The following is an 18,074-nucleotide window of genomic DNA, read 5'->3' as shown; positions in this document are numbered from 1 at the left end:
GGCCACCAAAACAGGAAGTATGTTGATGTACAGTATGTCCACACATAGAAAATACATCCATACACAAGCAGGCTGTATACACCCTTCCTTTTGAATCTCAAGAGATCATTTGTGTGTTTCTTTCCCCCTGCAGTTCACATGCACTGAAGTTTCAGGCTGCTCTTTTCTTCCTGCAAACAGCTTTGCCCTTGTCTATAATTCCTCAGTATGTGAAAGCCCAGCCAGCTCAGAGGACTAGCTTGTAAAAGATAAGAGAGAAGAGAGAAGCTGCTCTAATCTAAATAATACACAGGCAGTGTGCAGAGAGGGGCCTGGAAGGGGGAGTTCAAAGCAGAACCACAACACTGAAGAACTTGGCAGCCTTCCAGACACAGGCCGACAAGTCTGACAGGGGAAAGATACATTGATTTATTACATAGACTGTGATAGCAGAAAGTGCTGCAGTAAGCTAGAACACATTAGAATAGTTTTTGGAACTTGTAGGATGATAAAAAACAGGATGCAATTTTTGTTACGGAGTCTCTTTAAAGCGGAATATAACCCTGCATTTCAACTTTGCTCTAAAACATTATTTACAGCATATTATATGCAAAAAGCATTTTTTTTTACTAGACCAGCATTGGAAGGGTTAAACACAGAGGTTTTAAGTTCCGTGCAGACGTTCAGATAGTTAGTTATATGTATATATTTAGAAATGTTACACACTCTTTGGCTGTCCTCCAACTCCTTCTCAGTGAGAGAGATGAGTCACAATAAACACTTAGATACATTTGTGTAAACAAATAGTATCTAACTCAAGTTCGGATGCTGTCTGCAGAAATCTCCAGGGACTTTAAAGCCCTGTGTAACCCTTCCAATGCTGGTCTAGTAAAAAAAAAAATGCTGGTTGCATATAATATACTGTAAAGAATGTTTTAGAGCAAAGTTGAAATGCAGGGTTATATTCCGCTTTATGGGTCCATGGCTAAAAGCATTAGAAGCAAAGGATCAGCAGGGCTGGCGGGCAACAAGTATTGCTTAAAAGGAAATAAATATGGCAGACTCCATATCTCTCTCACTTCATGTGTCCTTTTAAGCTTTAACATTTAGCTACAAAAGGCGTATTTTTGTACATACTGGAGGTGATACGGCAGGATTATGAAATATCATTGATGGGTCTAATATTAAGACATTTTAAGCACATGACTGGATACACTAACACTTTGATAACACCTGAATATACAGTATACTGAATAACTGCATATGGCATGGTTTAAACATGTAATCTACAGGCTAAGTATTCAGCCCTCTACTCCATCCGTTAACCCCAATACTTTAGACACTAGCCCTTTCAATTGGTGTAAGAAATGAAATAAATCCCACAGCATTTAAAATCAATCTAGTTTGATCTATATGTGCAAATATAGGAAGAGACGCATATAATGTTCCATTCATGTCAATGTCGTATGAACCGCTGCCCTAGCTAGTGCCCATTAATATTGTATGAAACCAAGTGCAATGATAAAAGCCAGTCATCAATATTTCACTGAAATCTTTCATTTTCCACACTGAAGCCTGTAAACATATTGAAGGTCATATAGTTGTACACTGTTCCAGCTCACGTTTCATTGGCTAGAGACTAGCGTTATGGATTAAATGTTCTACTCGATTGGATAGCTGTATATTCTGGCATTACATTGATATATCTTTATGGAGCGCATTCACTGTTTACACTGCAACTGTCAAACATAAAGTGAAACATCTTTTTACTCCTTTCTTTCAGACACTTCCAGAAATTTAAAAGCGCCAACTGCAACATCAGAAAAACTCTTTCAGAAACTGAGGAATAAACATGAATTTACTATACTGCTGACCTTGAAACAGGCGTCTTTAAATTCAGGTGTCATTCTTTCCATTCATCAGTCTGATCACAGGTAAATCCTTTACGATTGTCATTTTCTTATGAAGGCTAAGTCCCTCGAGAATTAATGTTTCATTTATGGTAGAGCCCAATCAACTAAATTGCTCACTGGTTTATACCCACCATTAAAGTGAACCTGAGGTGAAAATAAACTGATGAGATAAACTATTGTGTTTATCCTCCTACTCCTAAAAATGACTTTTATAGATATCCCATGGTTTTATTTTATATTTAACTACTTTCGGACCGATCGAGTATAAATCTACGGCGGGCAGGGGGCGCTGCGGTCCTGACCGGACGTAAGCTCTACGTCCCATTGACCGCGCGCCCCAGCCCGTCAGCGTCGCTCGGTCCGCTCTGCCCCCGCTGCAATGTGATGCCCTGCCGCCTCTATGATGGCAGAGCACTGTGAGCCGGGCAGGAGCCGGTTTCATTGGCTCCTGGACCTGTCATTCATTCATGTAAGCCTTTCCCATTGGCTTACATGGAGTGACAGGGTCAGGAGCCAATGAAAGCGGCTCCTGACCGGCGCACAGCACTCTGCCGTCATAGCGATGGCAGAGAGAGCAGCCTGCGGCGGGGACAGAGCGGCGTGTCCGGCGGGAGCGACGGTAACTTGCGGCGATTCGTCGGGAAGCAGCGGTTTGCTGGACCAGCACCCTCTGGTCCTTAAGGGGGCAGAGGGTGCTGGTCCAGAAAGGGTTAAACATTTACGAACAGAATGTTTTGTTGCCTCTGCTCAGTGCCACCCTTATACCTGTTACACAGTTAGAAAAAGGGTCAATACTTCATGTTTGTTATCTCCCTCTGCTCTCAGAAGTTGTATTCTGCCAGGAAAACTTTTATGGCTGTTATTATCAGTGATGTTCACTATATTCCCAACAAGGTACCGACAAGACAGAAGCTGTCACTTCCATGCCTAGAAATTAAAACCAGTAGAACAGCCTGGTAATTAAAAACTGAAGTGAAAAAAAAATTGATATTTTAGAATTTTATGTGTAGTACGGATAATTAATAGAACATTAGTAGCAAAGAAAAGAGTCTCATATTTTTTATTTCAATTATACAGCTGTTTTTTTATAACATTGCATCATTCTCGAATATTTGCAGTTTAAAGAGGACCCAAACCAAACATTTTTTTAATTCAAAATATTTAGTTGCACCACTCTGACACATACAAAGATAAATAAACACTCCTTCAAGCCTATGAGCATTTCAGTGCATGCTTTTCATCCTTCTCTTTTCAGAACCAGGGTTATACAGGTGGCAGCCATTACTTCTAAGCTTAGTAGGAGGTTTTAGATCATGAGTGTGTTTCTCATCCGCTACCCTCCCTCACAGGGGCGTCGTCTATGTGAAATCTCACACAAGCTGAGATTACCTCCCCTGTGACATCATCAGCAGCAGCCTGTTTTGTTTTTATTTTTTATCCCCTCCACCAGTCTGCCGGATTCTGTCCCGGCAATATGAAAGGAAGGGAGGGGTTCCTCCAATAAACGTAAAATATTTTATATTTGTCATCATGCAGCTGAAAAAATCTGCTATTTATTATTATAAGTTAGAAAATAGATTTTATTTCTGAAATCTTGTATTTTTAATTTGGGTCCACTTTAACTACACTCATTATTTTGAATGAAATGAAACAGAGCAGAGCTAATGATCCTTTGAACTTCCTTGCAGAAATACCTTAAACGAACAAACTGTGAGAGACAGGTTGAGGTAAGTGCTATAGAAAATAGCATTGCTTTCTGACTAAATTAGTCGGAGAGCTCAGAGAAGCTCTTTTGCATAGATAACTAAAGTTTCTTAACTCTTTCTGTACTGGAAACATGAGACTCAAATCCGTACTACTCATTTTCTATTTCTTACTCTTAGCTGTATTACACCTACAATTCATTATTTCATACATTTATTTTCACCTCAGATTCTCTTCAATATATTTTGCACTGTACATACACATGTTTATCTCATCATGTCATGTCGCCTCAGGTACACTTCAAGGGCTCTTTCACACTAAGACTTGCGTTTGATGCGACGTTAAGGTCGCATAACGTGCCCCTAATGCAACGCATGTTAGTATTGAAGTTGGACGTTATATTGAACTGCGTTATGCATCTCTTGATGCGTACTTGATGCGTACTTCTTGGCGCATAGTGATCGAACGAAAACGACGCATGCATCAAATTTAAAAAAAAAAAAAAACATTACTGAGCATGTGCAACCATTCTAACGCATCTAAATTTAACGTTCAGCGTTATACTGCTACTCAATGTGTGCACTGTGAACAGCACATTGATTTCTCATTGCTGTGAGTTGGGCTGCGTTAAAGGCTGCTGTAACGTGGGACTTTAACATCCCACTGTGAAAGCAGCCTAAGGCATGCTCTTCCTTCCTTGTTCTATTATTCTCTGTTAAAGCAGACCTGAAGTGAAAAAAAAAAGTTAATACTAATATGTGTAGTATGGAAGTGGATTGAACATTAGTAGCAAAGAAAAGAGTCCCATATTTTTATTTTGTTATATAGCTTTTTTTTTATAACCTTGCATCATTCTGTCATATTTGCAGATTAGAAACCACACTCTGTTTATTTGAGTTATTAAACAAAGGAGTAATAATGAGCCTTTGTACTTCCCTGCAGTAAAACCTTATATCAAGCTGTCTCTCACTGTTTCTTGGCTGTTTAAAGAGAATCTGAAGCGAGTATAAAACTCGCTTCTTCTCTTATATTCAGCAGGGGCATGTGTGCCCCTGCTAAACCGCCGCTATCGTGCCACACAACGGGGGTCCCTTACCCCCCAAATCCCCTCCGTCCTCGCCGGGGATCTCTTCCTGATTGAGGCAGGGCTAACTGCTGCAGCCTTGCCTCAGGCGCGTCTGTCAGCGCGTATCTCCGCCTCTCCTCTGCCCCTCTCAGTCTTCCTTCACTGAGAGGGGAGAGGCGGCGATGCGCCGCTGATAGACATGCTGCGAGGCAGGGCTGCAGCCGTTAGCCCTGCCTCTAGGAGCAGCAAAATCTACGACCAAGTTGGTCGTAGATTTTGCAGGGGGGGAATTGGGGGGTAAGGGACCCCCGTTGTGCGGCGGGATAGCGGCGGTTTAGCAGGGGAACACATGCCCCTGCTGAATGTAAGAAAAGAAGCGAGTTTTTTACTCACTTCAGGTTCTCTTTAAAGGGAACCTAATCTGAGAGGGATATGGATGTTTGTTTTTAAGCAATACCAGTTGCCTGGCAGGCCTGCTGATCTCTTTGGCTGCAGCAGTGGCTGAATCACACACCTGAAACAAGCATGCAGCTAATCCAGTCTGACTTCAGTCAGAGCACCTGATCTGCATGCTTGTTCAGGGGCTGTGGCTAAAAGTATGAGAGTCAGGCAACTGGTATCATTTTAAAAGTAAGAATCCATCACCTTCTCAGTTTAGGTTCCCTTTAAGTTCTTCAGAAAGCAGGACTGTGTACAACCCAGGTTGGTCAGAGAAGCTCTTTTGCATAGATAACTGAGTTTTTTTTCTTTTTTTTTTAACTCTTCCTACACTGGAAAACAAATGACACTCTTTTCTTTGCTCCTAATGTTCTATTTCTTAGCCGTACTACACATACCATTTAATATCTCATATGTTTTTTTTTTTTTTTTGCTTCACATTTTCTCTAAGTATGACAATATGAATGGTCATTGCTTTTTTTAATGGCTACAATAGGTAGGAAAATATGAGTTTACTGTGTGGTTTTTTTAAATGTTTAACGTATTAGCTCAGGCCCAGATTTACCTCACAGGTGCCTATAGGCACAGATGTCCTGGCTCCTTAGATTTCACCCTCCATGAACCTACAAACCCCCACCAAACTGCACCACAAGAATGCTGGCTCTCCCAGCTGTCACTTCTCCCTTACTTCTCTTTCATGTCATAGGTAGCTACAGATGTCCCTTAGCATTAGGTAGCCAGTAGTACCCTCAATATTAGGTAGCTAGAGATGCCCCTAACTGAAGGGAGATCTCCTCAGTGGACTGCCGAGACACTCTCATCAGCACTCTGCGTAGGGAAATACCCTAGTGTTCTAAAATGACAATGTACAAATAATGTTTAAGTAGCTGTGTAAACATTTTTCTACTTTTCATGTGAAAGGCAAAAGCTTTAATTCATTTTGTATAGGCTTTAACTCTTTTGGGACAAATCATTTGCAAAGGGGTGTCTGCTTCAATGCACAGCCAGTGTTGTTTTTTGCATATCAGGCTACAGAGTATTTTTCCCTGAAAGCAAAAAAGGTATGAAAAGCTGTTGAGTCACTGACAATTAATGTTTAAAACAGGTTACATTTCCTCTGCTCTCTGCAGACAGCTCAGAAACACAGGCAGCTTCTGAACGCTTTCTCTCACACACATTTACAGAGATAACCGTGAGGGAATCCCCCTCCCCTCATTGTTCACTCTCCTGTCACAAAATGAGCAGACTGCCATCAGTTCAGAGTGAAAGGAATTTGTTACAGTAAACAAGAGATAAGCAAATGAAATGTATCATTATTTACCAGCACTTCAGCAACTCTCTCAAACTCAGGTTAAAAAAACACGTTAATTGATAGTGTTCCTTTAAAGTCTTTGCATATGCAGCCAATATCTGATTTTGTCTTAGCTTGTGGAATGCCAACCCAGTTTACTGTGAGGGGCAGAGCTACAATGTGAGCCAATCACATTTTAGAACATTGCACAATCCTGTTAATCAAGCTTTTTTTATAGGAGGAGAGAAGAAAGTGGTGACTCATCAATTATCTCTGACCTGTCTTGTTCTATCAGAAGTTTGAAAGTGGGTTGTGTTCTTGGTGTAGTATCAGCTGCAGAGGGATGCATGTAACAGGATATGTTGTTATCCTTTGTTTTGGGTCTAAATTGCTGGATTGCTTTAACAGAATTTATAAAAAATATATTTTGTCGGCTAGAGACATATATTGTGTTTCATCTGTGCATTCAGCTCTCAGCTTGCAGTTCAACTTAAAAGAAACTCTGTTACAAATGGGGATTTAGAAGGATCAAAATTCTGTTACTGATTGCTTGCAAAGACGTTTTAGACAATGCCTCGAATATAAAGAGCCATTTAAATTATCTCAGTGAAGAAGTAATGATTATTCTTTTCTATTGTTTAAGGGCTTTCCACTTTTAAGTGAAAGTGGTCTCAGGCTTGTGACCCCTCTGTGTAGCAAGAAAGAGATAATGAGATACTCTGCAAAGCATTTTATATAGCTGAATGGGTTTTTCCTTACTTAGAGAAACTTATTAACAAGAAGGATATAGTTTGAATTGGGGACCATCTTTTGGTTGCTGGTATAAATCTTTGATTCTTTGGCTTTGGTGATCCTCGACAAATGTCTGATTTGTTAACAAATGGCAAGAATTCTGTGTATTGATGATAAAGGCACTCTGCAAATAATGAATGTCAGGGCTTGCTTGCAATAATGCTTTTTTTTCTTCCTCAGGCAGCACCACTAGGAAATCCACATAAAACTTTGTTTCATGTTTGGCATTACAATTTCTCATATCACTGCATTACAGCAGCATGTTTGCCCCAGTTCTTGTATGCGGTAGCCTGGCACTCTATGTAGAGCAGGTGTTCTTCCAAACTATATCCTCTAGTACCCCCAACAGTGCATGTTTTATGGAAATCCACAAACGTAGTTAATCAGCACTACTCTACACTAATTTCTTCACTTGTGAATATTTGTGGTTTCCTATAAAACATGCACTGTTGGTGGTACTTAAGAACAGGGTTAGGAAGACCTGCTCTAGAGGTATGAAGGTCACAGTATGGTCAATGGGCAACAATGTTAGGGCTACACAAACAATTCCTAGGAATATCTGCATCATTTTTCAAAGCGTATATATTGATCTAGGTCTTTTGATTTCATGCCATTAACCTTGCTCATGTTGGTCTTCACCTTTATCTTAAAGTGTGTGTTTTTGCACTCTGTTGCTTATAAGATAGAAGTATTTTTTGAATGAGATAAATCTGAAATTACAGCCAGTAGAGCCAGCAAGCCCATTGCCTTTGTCTGTATTTTTATTTTCAGATTTCTTGTTGTCACTCTGTTGGTTTGCAGGAAATTGACCTCCTCATCGTCCGCTCTGGAGCAGACTAAACTGGCAATTTGACTTTAAAAAAAAATAATTTGTAAATAGCAGTGCTGGTTGCCAAAGGATACGGGCAAGTTATATAAGCAGCCAATTAATTTGCTTTAGAAACTTCAAAGAAATATATCAAACTATATGATCAGGTGTAGCTCCACACAACATGGCACGTTTTACACCCGTGATCATGCAGGATTTTTAAAAAAAACAAAACAAAATACTCACAAGATTCTGCAGTCACACAGAGCTAAAGGCTGGAGTGGTAAGGAAGTGACCGCTATGGCCAGTGACACCACTCCAGGAGGACTGTGACCCTCTATCCAGATTTTGACATCTCCAATGTAGCTGCTCATCCGTCCAACCACAAGGGAAAGGATGACATCACATTTCGGGGACTCTCTCTCCACTTCCTCATTGCTCTAACCTGGCTGGATTCTGTTTAGCTTTGTCTGACTGAAATCTTGGAAGTATAACTGATCATTTTATTTTTAATAATAACAAGTTATGCACAATTAGGGGCGCTTTTGCTTTTTGCTTTTGAACCTAAACATTTAGCCTGGGGCCAGCCTTATGTCATCACTGGTGGCCCTGAGGAGCTATAATCAGTGATGTCACACACTGCTGTTTCTTCAAAGTACACTTATTTGTAAAATGAAAATGTTTGTACACACAATCAAAGCTATATGAAAACTAGTTAAAAATAGGTTATTCTTTGTCTTCACTAAAGAAATTTTAAGATGAAGCTGCCCAAAAACTATTAATCTTTCCATTTATCCTGGCATTTATTTTCTTTTAAACCTCTGCATAAAACAAAACCTGATTCTCACTTATTCTTAGATCTTTTATGAACGTTGGCTTCTTTGGCGTTTAGTTAAGTATTTATCAAGCACGGCACCTGGTATCCATAATTGTCTTCAATAAATTGTTGAGTGATAGAAGGGTTTGTATGCACAGATATGGAATTTCACGTGACATTAGATTGACTGGATGTGCTATGAAAAAAAGGCTTTATGTGCTAGTAAATAGCAATAAATACCGAGCTCTATAAATGGCAGGATTGGTTTCACTATGTGACATTACATTAAGCTGATCATTTGCCTATAAATTAAATTATAGTGTGCTTTGTAAAAATTCACAAGATCCTCTTGGGTGTTTTGCAGTAGCAATTCATTATATGCACCGTATGATTATAAGCGGTTTGCTAAAACATTACGGGACTTTTACTGTTTTCCAGGAATAAGTAGGAAAAAATGCTGTTGCCTCATCATTATTACTGAGAATAAAACGCAGTTTGCCATGTTGTCATGCTGAGTTTTTGGCTTGTGTAGTGACCTGCCTACACATTGTGCATCATAGATTCAAACAGTAATAGAGGCAGAAGATCATCATCACAACAGCCAAGTTAAAATGAAATGTGACATATCCCTCACACCAGTGTTCATTAAAAGCTTTGGGTGAAAAAAAAAAGAAAAAAAAAAAGTAAACAAACTGCATTATTAACAAATGCACATCTGTTTTATTATTTATTGGATTTATATAGCGCCAAAATATTACGCAGCGCTGTACAATAAAATAAGGTTACAGACATTGATAAGGGGTGACGGTCAATGCAATTCAGACAATAAGCAAAAAGGTACACAATGCCAACTGATGCACTGGAGTAATAGATAAAGTAATTCAAGGTCACATTATAATGGATGTGCTGAAAGGCAAGGAGGGAGGGACCCCTGCCAAATGCTTACAATCTGTAGATATCAAGATTTTAGAAACATAACAACAAATCAAGTGGCAAAAATTACATGGTCAAAGTGTGGGACCTTCCACTTACTTAGTGATGAAGATTTTTCCATAAGACTGCTGAGTCTCATTATTGCATTATTGAGAACTGTTATTAACTGCAGGGCTTATTATATTTTCTGGAATTAGGACATCAATTAAAGGAGCAGTATTGCAAAGGATAATGCAATATAAAATAGATACATATTAGATGCACTTTTGCCCCGGAGTAAAATGCACTATAAATAACCTTTTTCCTGTGTTGTGTCTTACAGTAGGTATGATAAATCTGACATTTCTGAGAAACTTTGACTAGTAGAATGCCTTACGGGGATTCTCACAAATTCTTACAAAAACACTTTCTGGATGGCAGTGACAGTCCAACTGTCAGAAATGCTTGTTTGCAAACGGGCTGGATGATATCTGTACATAGATACATAGATACATAGTACATAGATACTTGTAGGAGACAGCAACATACGAAAAAAAATTATAGTCCATGTTACTCTTGGACAGATGTACATCTTATGTGTATGTATACACATGTATTTTAAATTTAACATTTTTTTTTTTAAGGATAGTGGTCCTTTATCAACTTTAGGCACATTTTAAAGAGGAACTTTAACCAACGATTGAACTTCGTCCGTATAAGTAGCTGATATCCCCTTTCCCATGAGAAATCCTTACCTTTTTCTCAAATAGATCATAAGGGACATCTGTATGACTGATATTGGGTTGAAACACCTCTCTCACAGTGTGATGTCAAGACCTAGGTCCTGAAAGTTTCCTGTCTGTGAGCCTTGGATCCTTGTTGCATTGTGGGAAATAACGGTTGTTTCCAACTGCCAAGCAACCAGTATCTCCCTCTGTGCATATGTATATCGATAAAAAAACAAACTTTTAGCCTATCTCATTGTTAGGGATTGTGGTTATAGATAATGGTAGTTGGCGCTGTCTGTTTTTCTCATGTCTTCCAGTAGTAAAGATAATGATGTGCAGGCTGATTGGGGATCAAACAATATGAACAAATTACATGTCAAATATCAATCATTTTTTTGAACGCTCTTCTATTTTTAACGTCTCACTTTGCAATGTATCTATTTACTATTTTTCCCCTTTTTGCTTACGTTCCTCTTTAAGTAACGTTCTTGCTTCTAAGCAACTGCTCCAGGATCTAAAACTGAAGCTAATTAGTGCCTACAAATTAGGGGAAAACTGGCCAGAAAATAAAACAGCAGGTGCTGTTATCTTGACAAAGGGGACCCCTCGGGGCCCCGAAACGATTTGTTGGTTTTGGGAGTGGATCTTTGTCGTGATTGCTGAATAAACAAGGAACTGTTTATACTTGAGTGTGAAGACCTTCTGGATTATACTTTTTCCAATTTCCTTCACCCTTTAAATATGTTTACACATGATATTAGACTAAAAGTTGGCCAACAGCCGCCTCGATGAGAATCACGTGTGTATTACAGGTGTTCTCCATTCTCATTTAGAGAACACCAGATCTGTAAAAGATATCAATCCCGAAACCTACTGTTCTCTGTACTCCTCCAGCCAGGAGACGCGCTGTCATCCCTCCTTCCTTCTCCATAGAAACATATCTGTACAGCAGATGCCTCTGTACAGCACCCAGCGCTCAAACTGTCACCTGAGGGATTGAGCACGAGGCACTCTGGGCAAAAACCATTATGCATGTGTACACCCCTTTACTTTCAAATGGTCATTAGTATGTTAGGTGGCTTTTCTAAGAAATAGAGACGTTCTTATCATTATTTTCTATAAACCTGCAGAGTGTAGTTTTCACTGAAGACAACCTCTAGCTGTGTTTTTTTCATCGTTTTGGTTACTTTTTGTTATCCATATTAATGTTAATTTACGTCATTAACTGTAACTAAATTAATTATTTAAAAATATTGATAGTAATGTATGCATCACAATTCAAATGCATATTAATATTTGTGATAATTGTCATAATTTATTTTATTTCAGAGATATGTTAGCATAGCCCATAATATATAGTTAACGTGAGCTGCTTACTTTAATATACTATGTTACAGTAATTGCACTAATTTGACATAATTTGTCACTTCAGATTAGAAAACAAAATTTCCAGGTGGTTATTTTTAGGCATAGAGCAGGAATATTTGTTAATTTACTGTTTTGAATAATCTAATACATATTTAGCATGGGTTCTTAGAGGAAATGGTAAAGATTATTTCAGCATAGTGCACTAGAACTCTAAAAAGTTTGTGCTTGGGCTTCTATTCTTTACTAAGTGCTGCGTAATATGTCGGCGCTATATAAATACTTAAATAAATACCAAGTCAATGGTAGCACACAGAAAAATGTAACACTGCACGGTACACTTTCACAGTGCCAATAAGGTCAATTTCCCTGATACAATATGCAATCTCAAAATAAAGCAAGCACGTTGACAAGAAAAACACAAACAAATCAAAAATTGCTACAAATTGTATCGCAAAATCAATGTCTGCTTGTACTGTGGACTGTTTTGATTGAATTTTATGATTTTCTTATTATTTTTTGTTTTAAATGTGTATGCAGTGCTGATTGCCAGTATAGAGTTATCATACCATAAAATAGGATGAGCACTTATCTGTCAACATCTGTCGCCTCTGTCTTCTGTCTTTTATGCTGTGATGTCCAATACCCAGTTCATGTACTAGCTTAAAATTTAATAGGTTTAGTTGTTAGGAAGAACAATCCACTGTGGCTTGTGCGGCAACTCAAGCATCTTAATTAGTGCCTCTATTGTGGAAAATATGCTTTGTTCATTATTTCCTTAATAATAATTTATGGTGTGTGTGTAAAGAATATGACTTTGGAAAATGTTTCATTATTTTTCTAGTGACCTATCAGCACCCTCTTCATGTACCCTGCGGTAGTGACATGAAAGGGATAAGCTAATTGGTTACTAGAAAAATTAAAACATTCTCTACAGTAAGGCACTAAATTGAATCAATGTTTATACTGACTAAATTATCAAGGGCCAACCAATCATATTCAGGCATGCCTTGACAAATGGCAGAATAAAAACCAGCCCTCCATTGGGTTATAAATAAAATCTCAAATTTGCAATGTTCATTTGGATTTTCCAGCTGTTTGTAGCAGGACGGGCTTCCATTTTCAGGGTGGTCTGGCAACACCTTATCTTTGGCATGTTTATCTGCAATGTGTGCAATAAAGGACACTGGTGATAGGACCATGGGTAGCACAGGAGGTTTGTATGTGCCCCTCAGTAGTGGGAAACCAAAAACAATTTAAACCTAAAGATAATAAGGGGTGTATGGTCGATGAATTTCGGTTGATGAACCTCAGGAACCAGGAGAGGAGAAAGGAAACCGAAAACACCAGGAGCACCAGATAGTGTAGTATTTTCACGCAATGGTGAAGAGAATGCCAGGTGGAGAATGCCATCTTCACATGGATTGGGTATCCTCTTCAGGATAGGTTGGATCGCACTCCAGAAAAAAGTCCACTGGATAATTATCACAGGGGCACCCCTGGGGGGAGCGGAAAACTGTACACAAAATGGGAGGCGACACCACAGCGTATAATGCAATGAGTAAATGTGAGTAATTAAACCTTAGGTAGGAGGTTTAATTTTATTGGACACAGGAATTTATGATGTGTTTTGCAGGACCTGCATGCTTCCTCAGACTAGGTGCTCATAGTCCAGGCATGTAGCTGCATAAAACACTGTACTGTAGACCTGAGGAAGTGGGCGGATACCGCAAAATGTTTTGTCTTTTCCTGTGTCCAGTACAATTATCATCTTTCAACATCCTACCTGAGGTAAGACTGTTTCATTACCCACATGTACTCATTGCATAACACGTTAGGGCACCTCCTCCCCGTTTGCAAACCTAAAGATAGGTTTCCCTAAGATTGATTTAATTGCATAAGTCTCTCTAGTGTCTCCCCCCGTGCTAACAGTAGTGATATCATTGCTGAAAAAGGCAAAACCTCTTAGGCTTCTGCAAAATATTATTTATACATCAATTTTGATATTGCAGGGCTTTTTGAACTGGAACATTGATTTGACCATTTTTCTAACTAAAGTAGATTGTACTTTCACAGCAATTATTAAAATGACTGGACTTTCTATTTATGTCCCTTCAGGGTTTTTTTGAGTTTTATGTGTTTTAGATATGGCAGATTTCCAGCATGTAATAAAATTGCCATTTTCATTCTGAATTGAAGCAGTGTTACTTGTATACCTGAAATTAATACATTGCATCATTTTTATACTGAATTCCATTCACCTTTTCCTGTTTATCTGTGGTATTATGTTATATGGGCAGCACGGTGTCATAGTGGTTAGCACTCCTGCCTTGCAGCGCTGGGTCCCCGGTTCGAATCCCAGCCAGGTCAACATCTGCAATCAGTTTGTATGTTCTCCCCGTGTCTGCATGGGTTTCCTCCGGTTTTCTCCCACGTCCCAAAAACATACAGATAAGTTAATTGGCTACCCCCAATACGATACATAAACTTTATAATATATACATTAACATATGACTATGCCAGGGATTAGATTGTAAGCTCCTCTGAGGGACAGTTAGTGACTAGACTATATGTATATACTTTGTACAGTGCTGTGGAAGATGATAAATACTAAATAATAATAATAATAATATGTTCAAACGATTCATTTTTCTTCCTTCATTGTAGTTTAGTGAGTAAAGCTTACCATAGTTGGAGACTGTTTAGGGTGAATAGATCACACAGCTGTATATAATGTACTCTTTGCAGCCTCGCATACATGCTAGATGAAACTTGGCCGAGCAGCCCCCGGTGCTCCCCGATGCCTCGGTCTGTTGATCTGTCAGGCAAAATGAGCATTATTCTCCCCACTCACTCCGGCTAACATCACTTCTGCTCCTCGTATGCAGCCTCAGCCCTGCAATGTCACCTGAAGGATCACATTCCAATCCCCACTATGCGTTAAGCCTTGCATATGTGTACAAATCTTACATGGTCTTATCAATTGTTACAGTGCCTAATTAATTCTCTATGGTCTGTGTTATTTAAGCAATTTCCAAGCCAAATCCCTTGTAAGTGCAAACTCACTTTGTCAATAAAGCCAGTTTTGATTGCAGCTCAAAAACACAGACTCAGTTCAATTTTGGATGAGGAGGAGATGGTAGAATTCTGTAGGGTGAGAAGAGTTTGAGTTACAGACTTATTTTCAGTTTTAGTTACCTCTTGTGATGATGGTCATACAAATGCAATTCTGCTAGAAACAAAACAAGTAGCTAAAAAAGAGCTAAGTAGCTAAAAAAAAGTAGCTAAAAAAAAAGCACCACACTAAGTGCTTAGTAAAAAAAAAAAAACTGAAAAAAACTACATATTTCAAAGCTTTATGAATTTAATAATCAAACTGGTAGACACTCTACACCAGGGGTCTCAAACTCAATTTACCTGGGGGCCGCACGAGGCAAAGTCAGGATGCGGCTGGGCCGCATAAGGAATTTCACAATCATGGCGCATCGCCGCCTCTGCCCGCCCCTCTCACTCTTCTTTCACAGAGAGGGGCGGGGAGAGGAGGCGATCCGTGCGGCGATTGACGTCAGGAGGGGTAGAGATGATGCTGAAAGCTCTGCCCCTTCCAGGAAATGCCGGCGTATTGCCCCCCGGGCGATTTGGGGGCTCTGCAGCCCTCGTTTAGCGGCGGGGATGCAGCGGATTACTTGGGAGCACTGAAGTGAACTATAAGGAAGCTTTTGCCGGTGAGGGCCACAAAATATTGTATCGAGGGCCGCAAATGGCCCGCGGGCCGCGAGTTTGAGGCCCCTGCTCTACACTATACATGAATACATGAATAGACTTAAAATAGTAAGTCTAAAAGTTGAAATAGTTTAAGTTTGAAATAGTAAAATAGTAAGGTTTATGAAACACATCTTAAAATCACAAAAATGACATAAAAGGAACAGTAAGGGCCCTCTGCACTTCGAGTAATGTAACACTATTGTGATCTGCCCCATTTAGAACTTACTTTATACAATCAATAGCATGGCAGCACGGTGGCATAGTGGTTAGCGCTCTCGCCTTGCAGTGTTGGGTCCCCAGTTCGAATCCCAGCCAGGTCAACATCTGCAAGGAGTTTGTATGTTCTCCCCGTGTCTGCATGGGTTTCCTCCAGGCACTCCTGTTTCCTCCCATATCCCCAAAACCTACAGATAAGTTAATTGGCTTTCCCCTAAAATTGGCCCTAGACTACGATATATACACTACACAATATAGAGATAGGACTATAGTAAGGATTAGACTGTGAGCCCCTCAGAGGGACAGTTAAGTGACAAGACAATATACTTTGTACAGCGTTGCGGTAGATGTCGGCGCTATATAAATACTAAATAATAATAATAATACAAACGTCCTACAAGCATAGTGCAAAATAAGAATGAGTTGAATTAGCAAGTTTCGCTCTCTTGGAATTCTGGCAGTGGATTAAAAAAATCCATTTTAGAAGGCCCCTACCTTGCATTGTAGTGTATTTTGCTTTGTCCCTCTTAAAACGCAGCAGAACCGTGGCTGAAACCCCCCTCAATCACCCCAAACTCACGGGGTACAATCGCGGGCTCTTTCCACATAGAGGCAGAGCAGCTCTGCCTCTATGTGCGTCAATCAGCCCGGATCGCCGCCTCTCCCCCGCCCCTCAGTCTTTCTTCACGCTGATTAACGCACATAGAGGCTGCGGGAAACTCCAGGACCAAGAAAGTCATGGATTTTGCCTGCCATGTACCCCCTTGAGTTTGGGGTGATCGAGGGGGTTTTCAGCCGCGGTTCTGCAGCGTTTTAAGAGACAATGTTAATGAGGTTTTTAAAATAAAAACCTCATTTTACGGAGACTTCAGAGTCTCTTTAACCTCCTTGGCGGTAATGACGAGCACAGCTCGTCCATTACCGCCGGAGGGTGCCGCTAATTTTTTTTTTTAATACACGCAGCTAGCACTTTGCTAGCTGTGTGTCTACCTTGATCGCCGATGCCCGCCGCCGATGTGCCGCTACCTGCCGCGTTAGAGGGCCCCAACCCCCCGAGACCCCATGCGCAGCCTGGCCAATCAGTGGCAGGCAGCGCTGAGGGGTGTATCGGGACTCCCGATGACGCCACGACGTCGATGACATCACAATCGTCACGACGAGGGAAGCCCTACAGGAAATCCCGTTCAGAACGGGATTTCCTTATGGGAAGACGCGCCAGCGGCGATTGGAGGGGCTGGGCGGTCGCCACAGGGAGGGGGGAATCGTGTAGCTAGTGCTAGGCTAGCTACATGATGGGAAAAAAAAATCAAAAAAATAGTGCTGCGCATCCACTCTGGCACATTTAATAGAACGCCAGGGTGGTTAAGGTTCCCTTAAATTGGATTGGATTTTTTTGTTTTATGTTTTTGTATTTATAACCATGATGCACCCTTGATGCAAGGACCAGGACCCTGACTATGAAGTTATTCCTGTTTGTCTAGGCAAAAATGTATCCTGGCTGATGTTTGGGAAAAAAATATTACAAATTTACAGAGCCCTTAAAAAACAGGGTACTTATCAAAATGACTCTTCTGAAAGTGCTGTCCAAGTCTTCATATTTCTATACATGAGAAATGACAAACGTGTAAGAGATTACAAAGCCGTGACAGTGAGTGTGTCTTAGTGGGTTTTCCTGAATGCGTATTAATTTTAGGGTGTCAGAGGACTTTGAAAGTCAGATATTGGACAGAACTCTCTCTTAACAAAGCTCTTATCTGAAAGTAAGACTGGGGAGTGAATAATCAAATTCAGAATTGATGATCTGTAAAATTTACCTTTACTACAGAATTTTTAATCAGCTGAGAATCTGGCAGTCACAAGTGTTTAAGAAATATTACATTCATTCTAACTGGAGACAATGGGGCTCACAACAAGAAGGTACAATAGAGAAAAAAAAAAGTTTTGCAGAGTAAGAAATTAGAAGCAGCAAATTTACGTCACTGTAATATATGAAAAGTACTTACCGTATATACTCGCATATAAGTCGAAATTTTGAGCACAAGAAGTTTGCTCAAAAGTCCCCCCTCGGCTTATATGTGAGTCAGCTGTGTGAGGCTGCATCACCCTCCCTCCACCGAGTGCCCCCCTTGCAATATGCTCCCTGGAGATTACCGGGAACTGCTGTTTCCAACATGAAAGTGTCGGTCTCCCCGTCAGCGGGTCCAAGCCTTCAGACATGTCCCCAGCTACTTGCGCTGTAATCAGCAGTGTTGCTGTTAAGTAGCGACATCAGCGCCAGCG

General features: G+C 40.1%; 1 protein-coding gene across 1 annotated transcript in view; it reads left to right on the top strand.

Moving 5' to 3' along the window:
• The first annotated feature begins 952 nt into the window (after positions 1–952).
• LOC137562309 (protein kinase C-binding protein NELL2-like) overlaps positions 953–18,074 on the top strand; it is a 256,518-nt gene continuing 239,396 nt past the window's right edge. Inside the window, exons 1-2 of the mRNA XM_068273644.1 lie at positions 953–1,010; positions 1,763–1,913. Coding sequence (XP_068129745.1) covers positions 953–1,010; positions 1,763–1,913 — 209 coding nt within the window. The remainder of the gene's footprint in view (positions 1,011–1,762; positions 1,914–18,074) is intronic.

This window comes from Hyperolius riggenbachi, chromosome 3, assembly GCF_040937935.1.
Source record: "Hyperolius riggenbachi isolate aHypRig1 chromosome 3, aHypRig1.pri, whole genome shotgun sequence".
Classification (NCBI taxonomy): domain Eukaryota; kingdom Metazoa; phylum Chordata; class Amphibia; order Anura; family Hyperoliidae; genus Hyperolius; species Hyperolius riggenbachi.
This window is presented reverse-complemented; position numbering and strand designations above follow the sequence as displayed.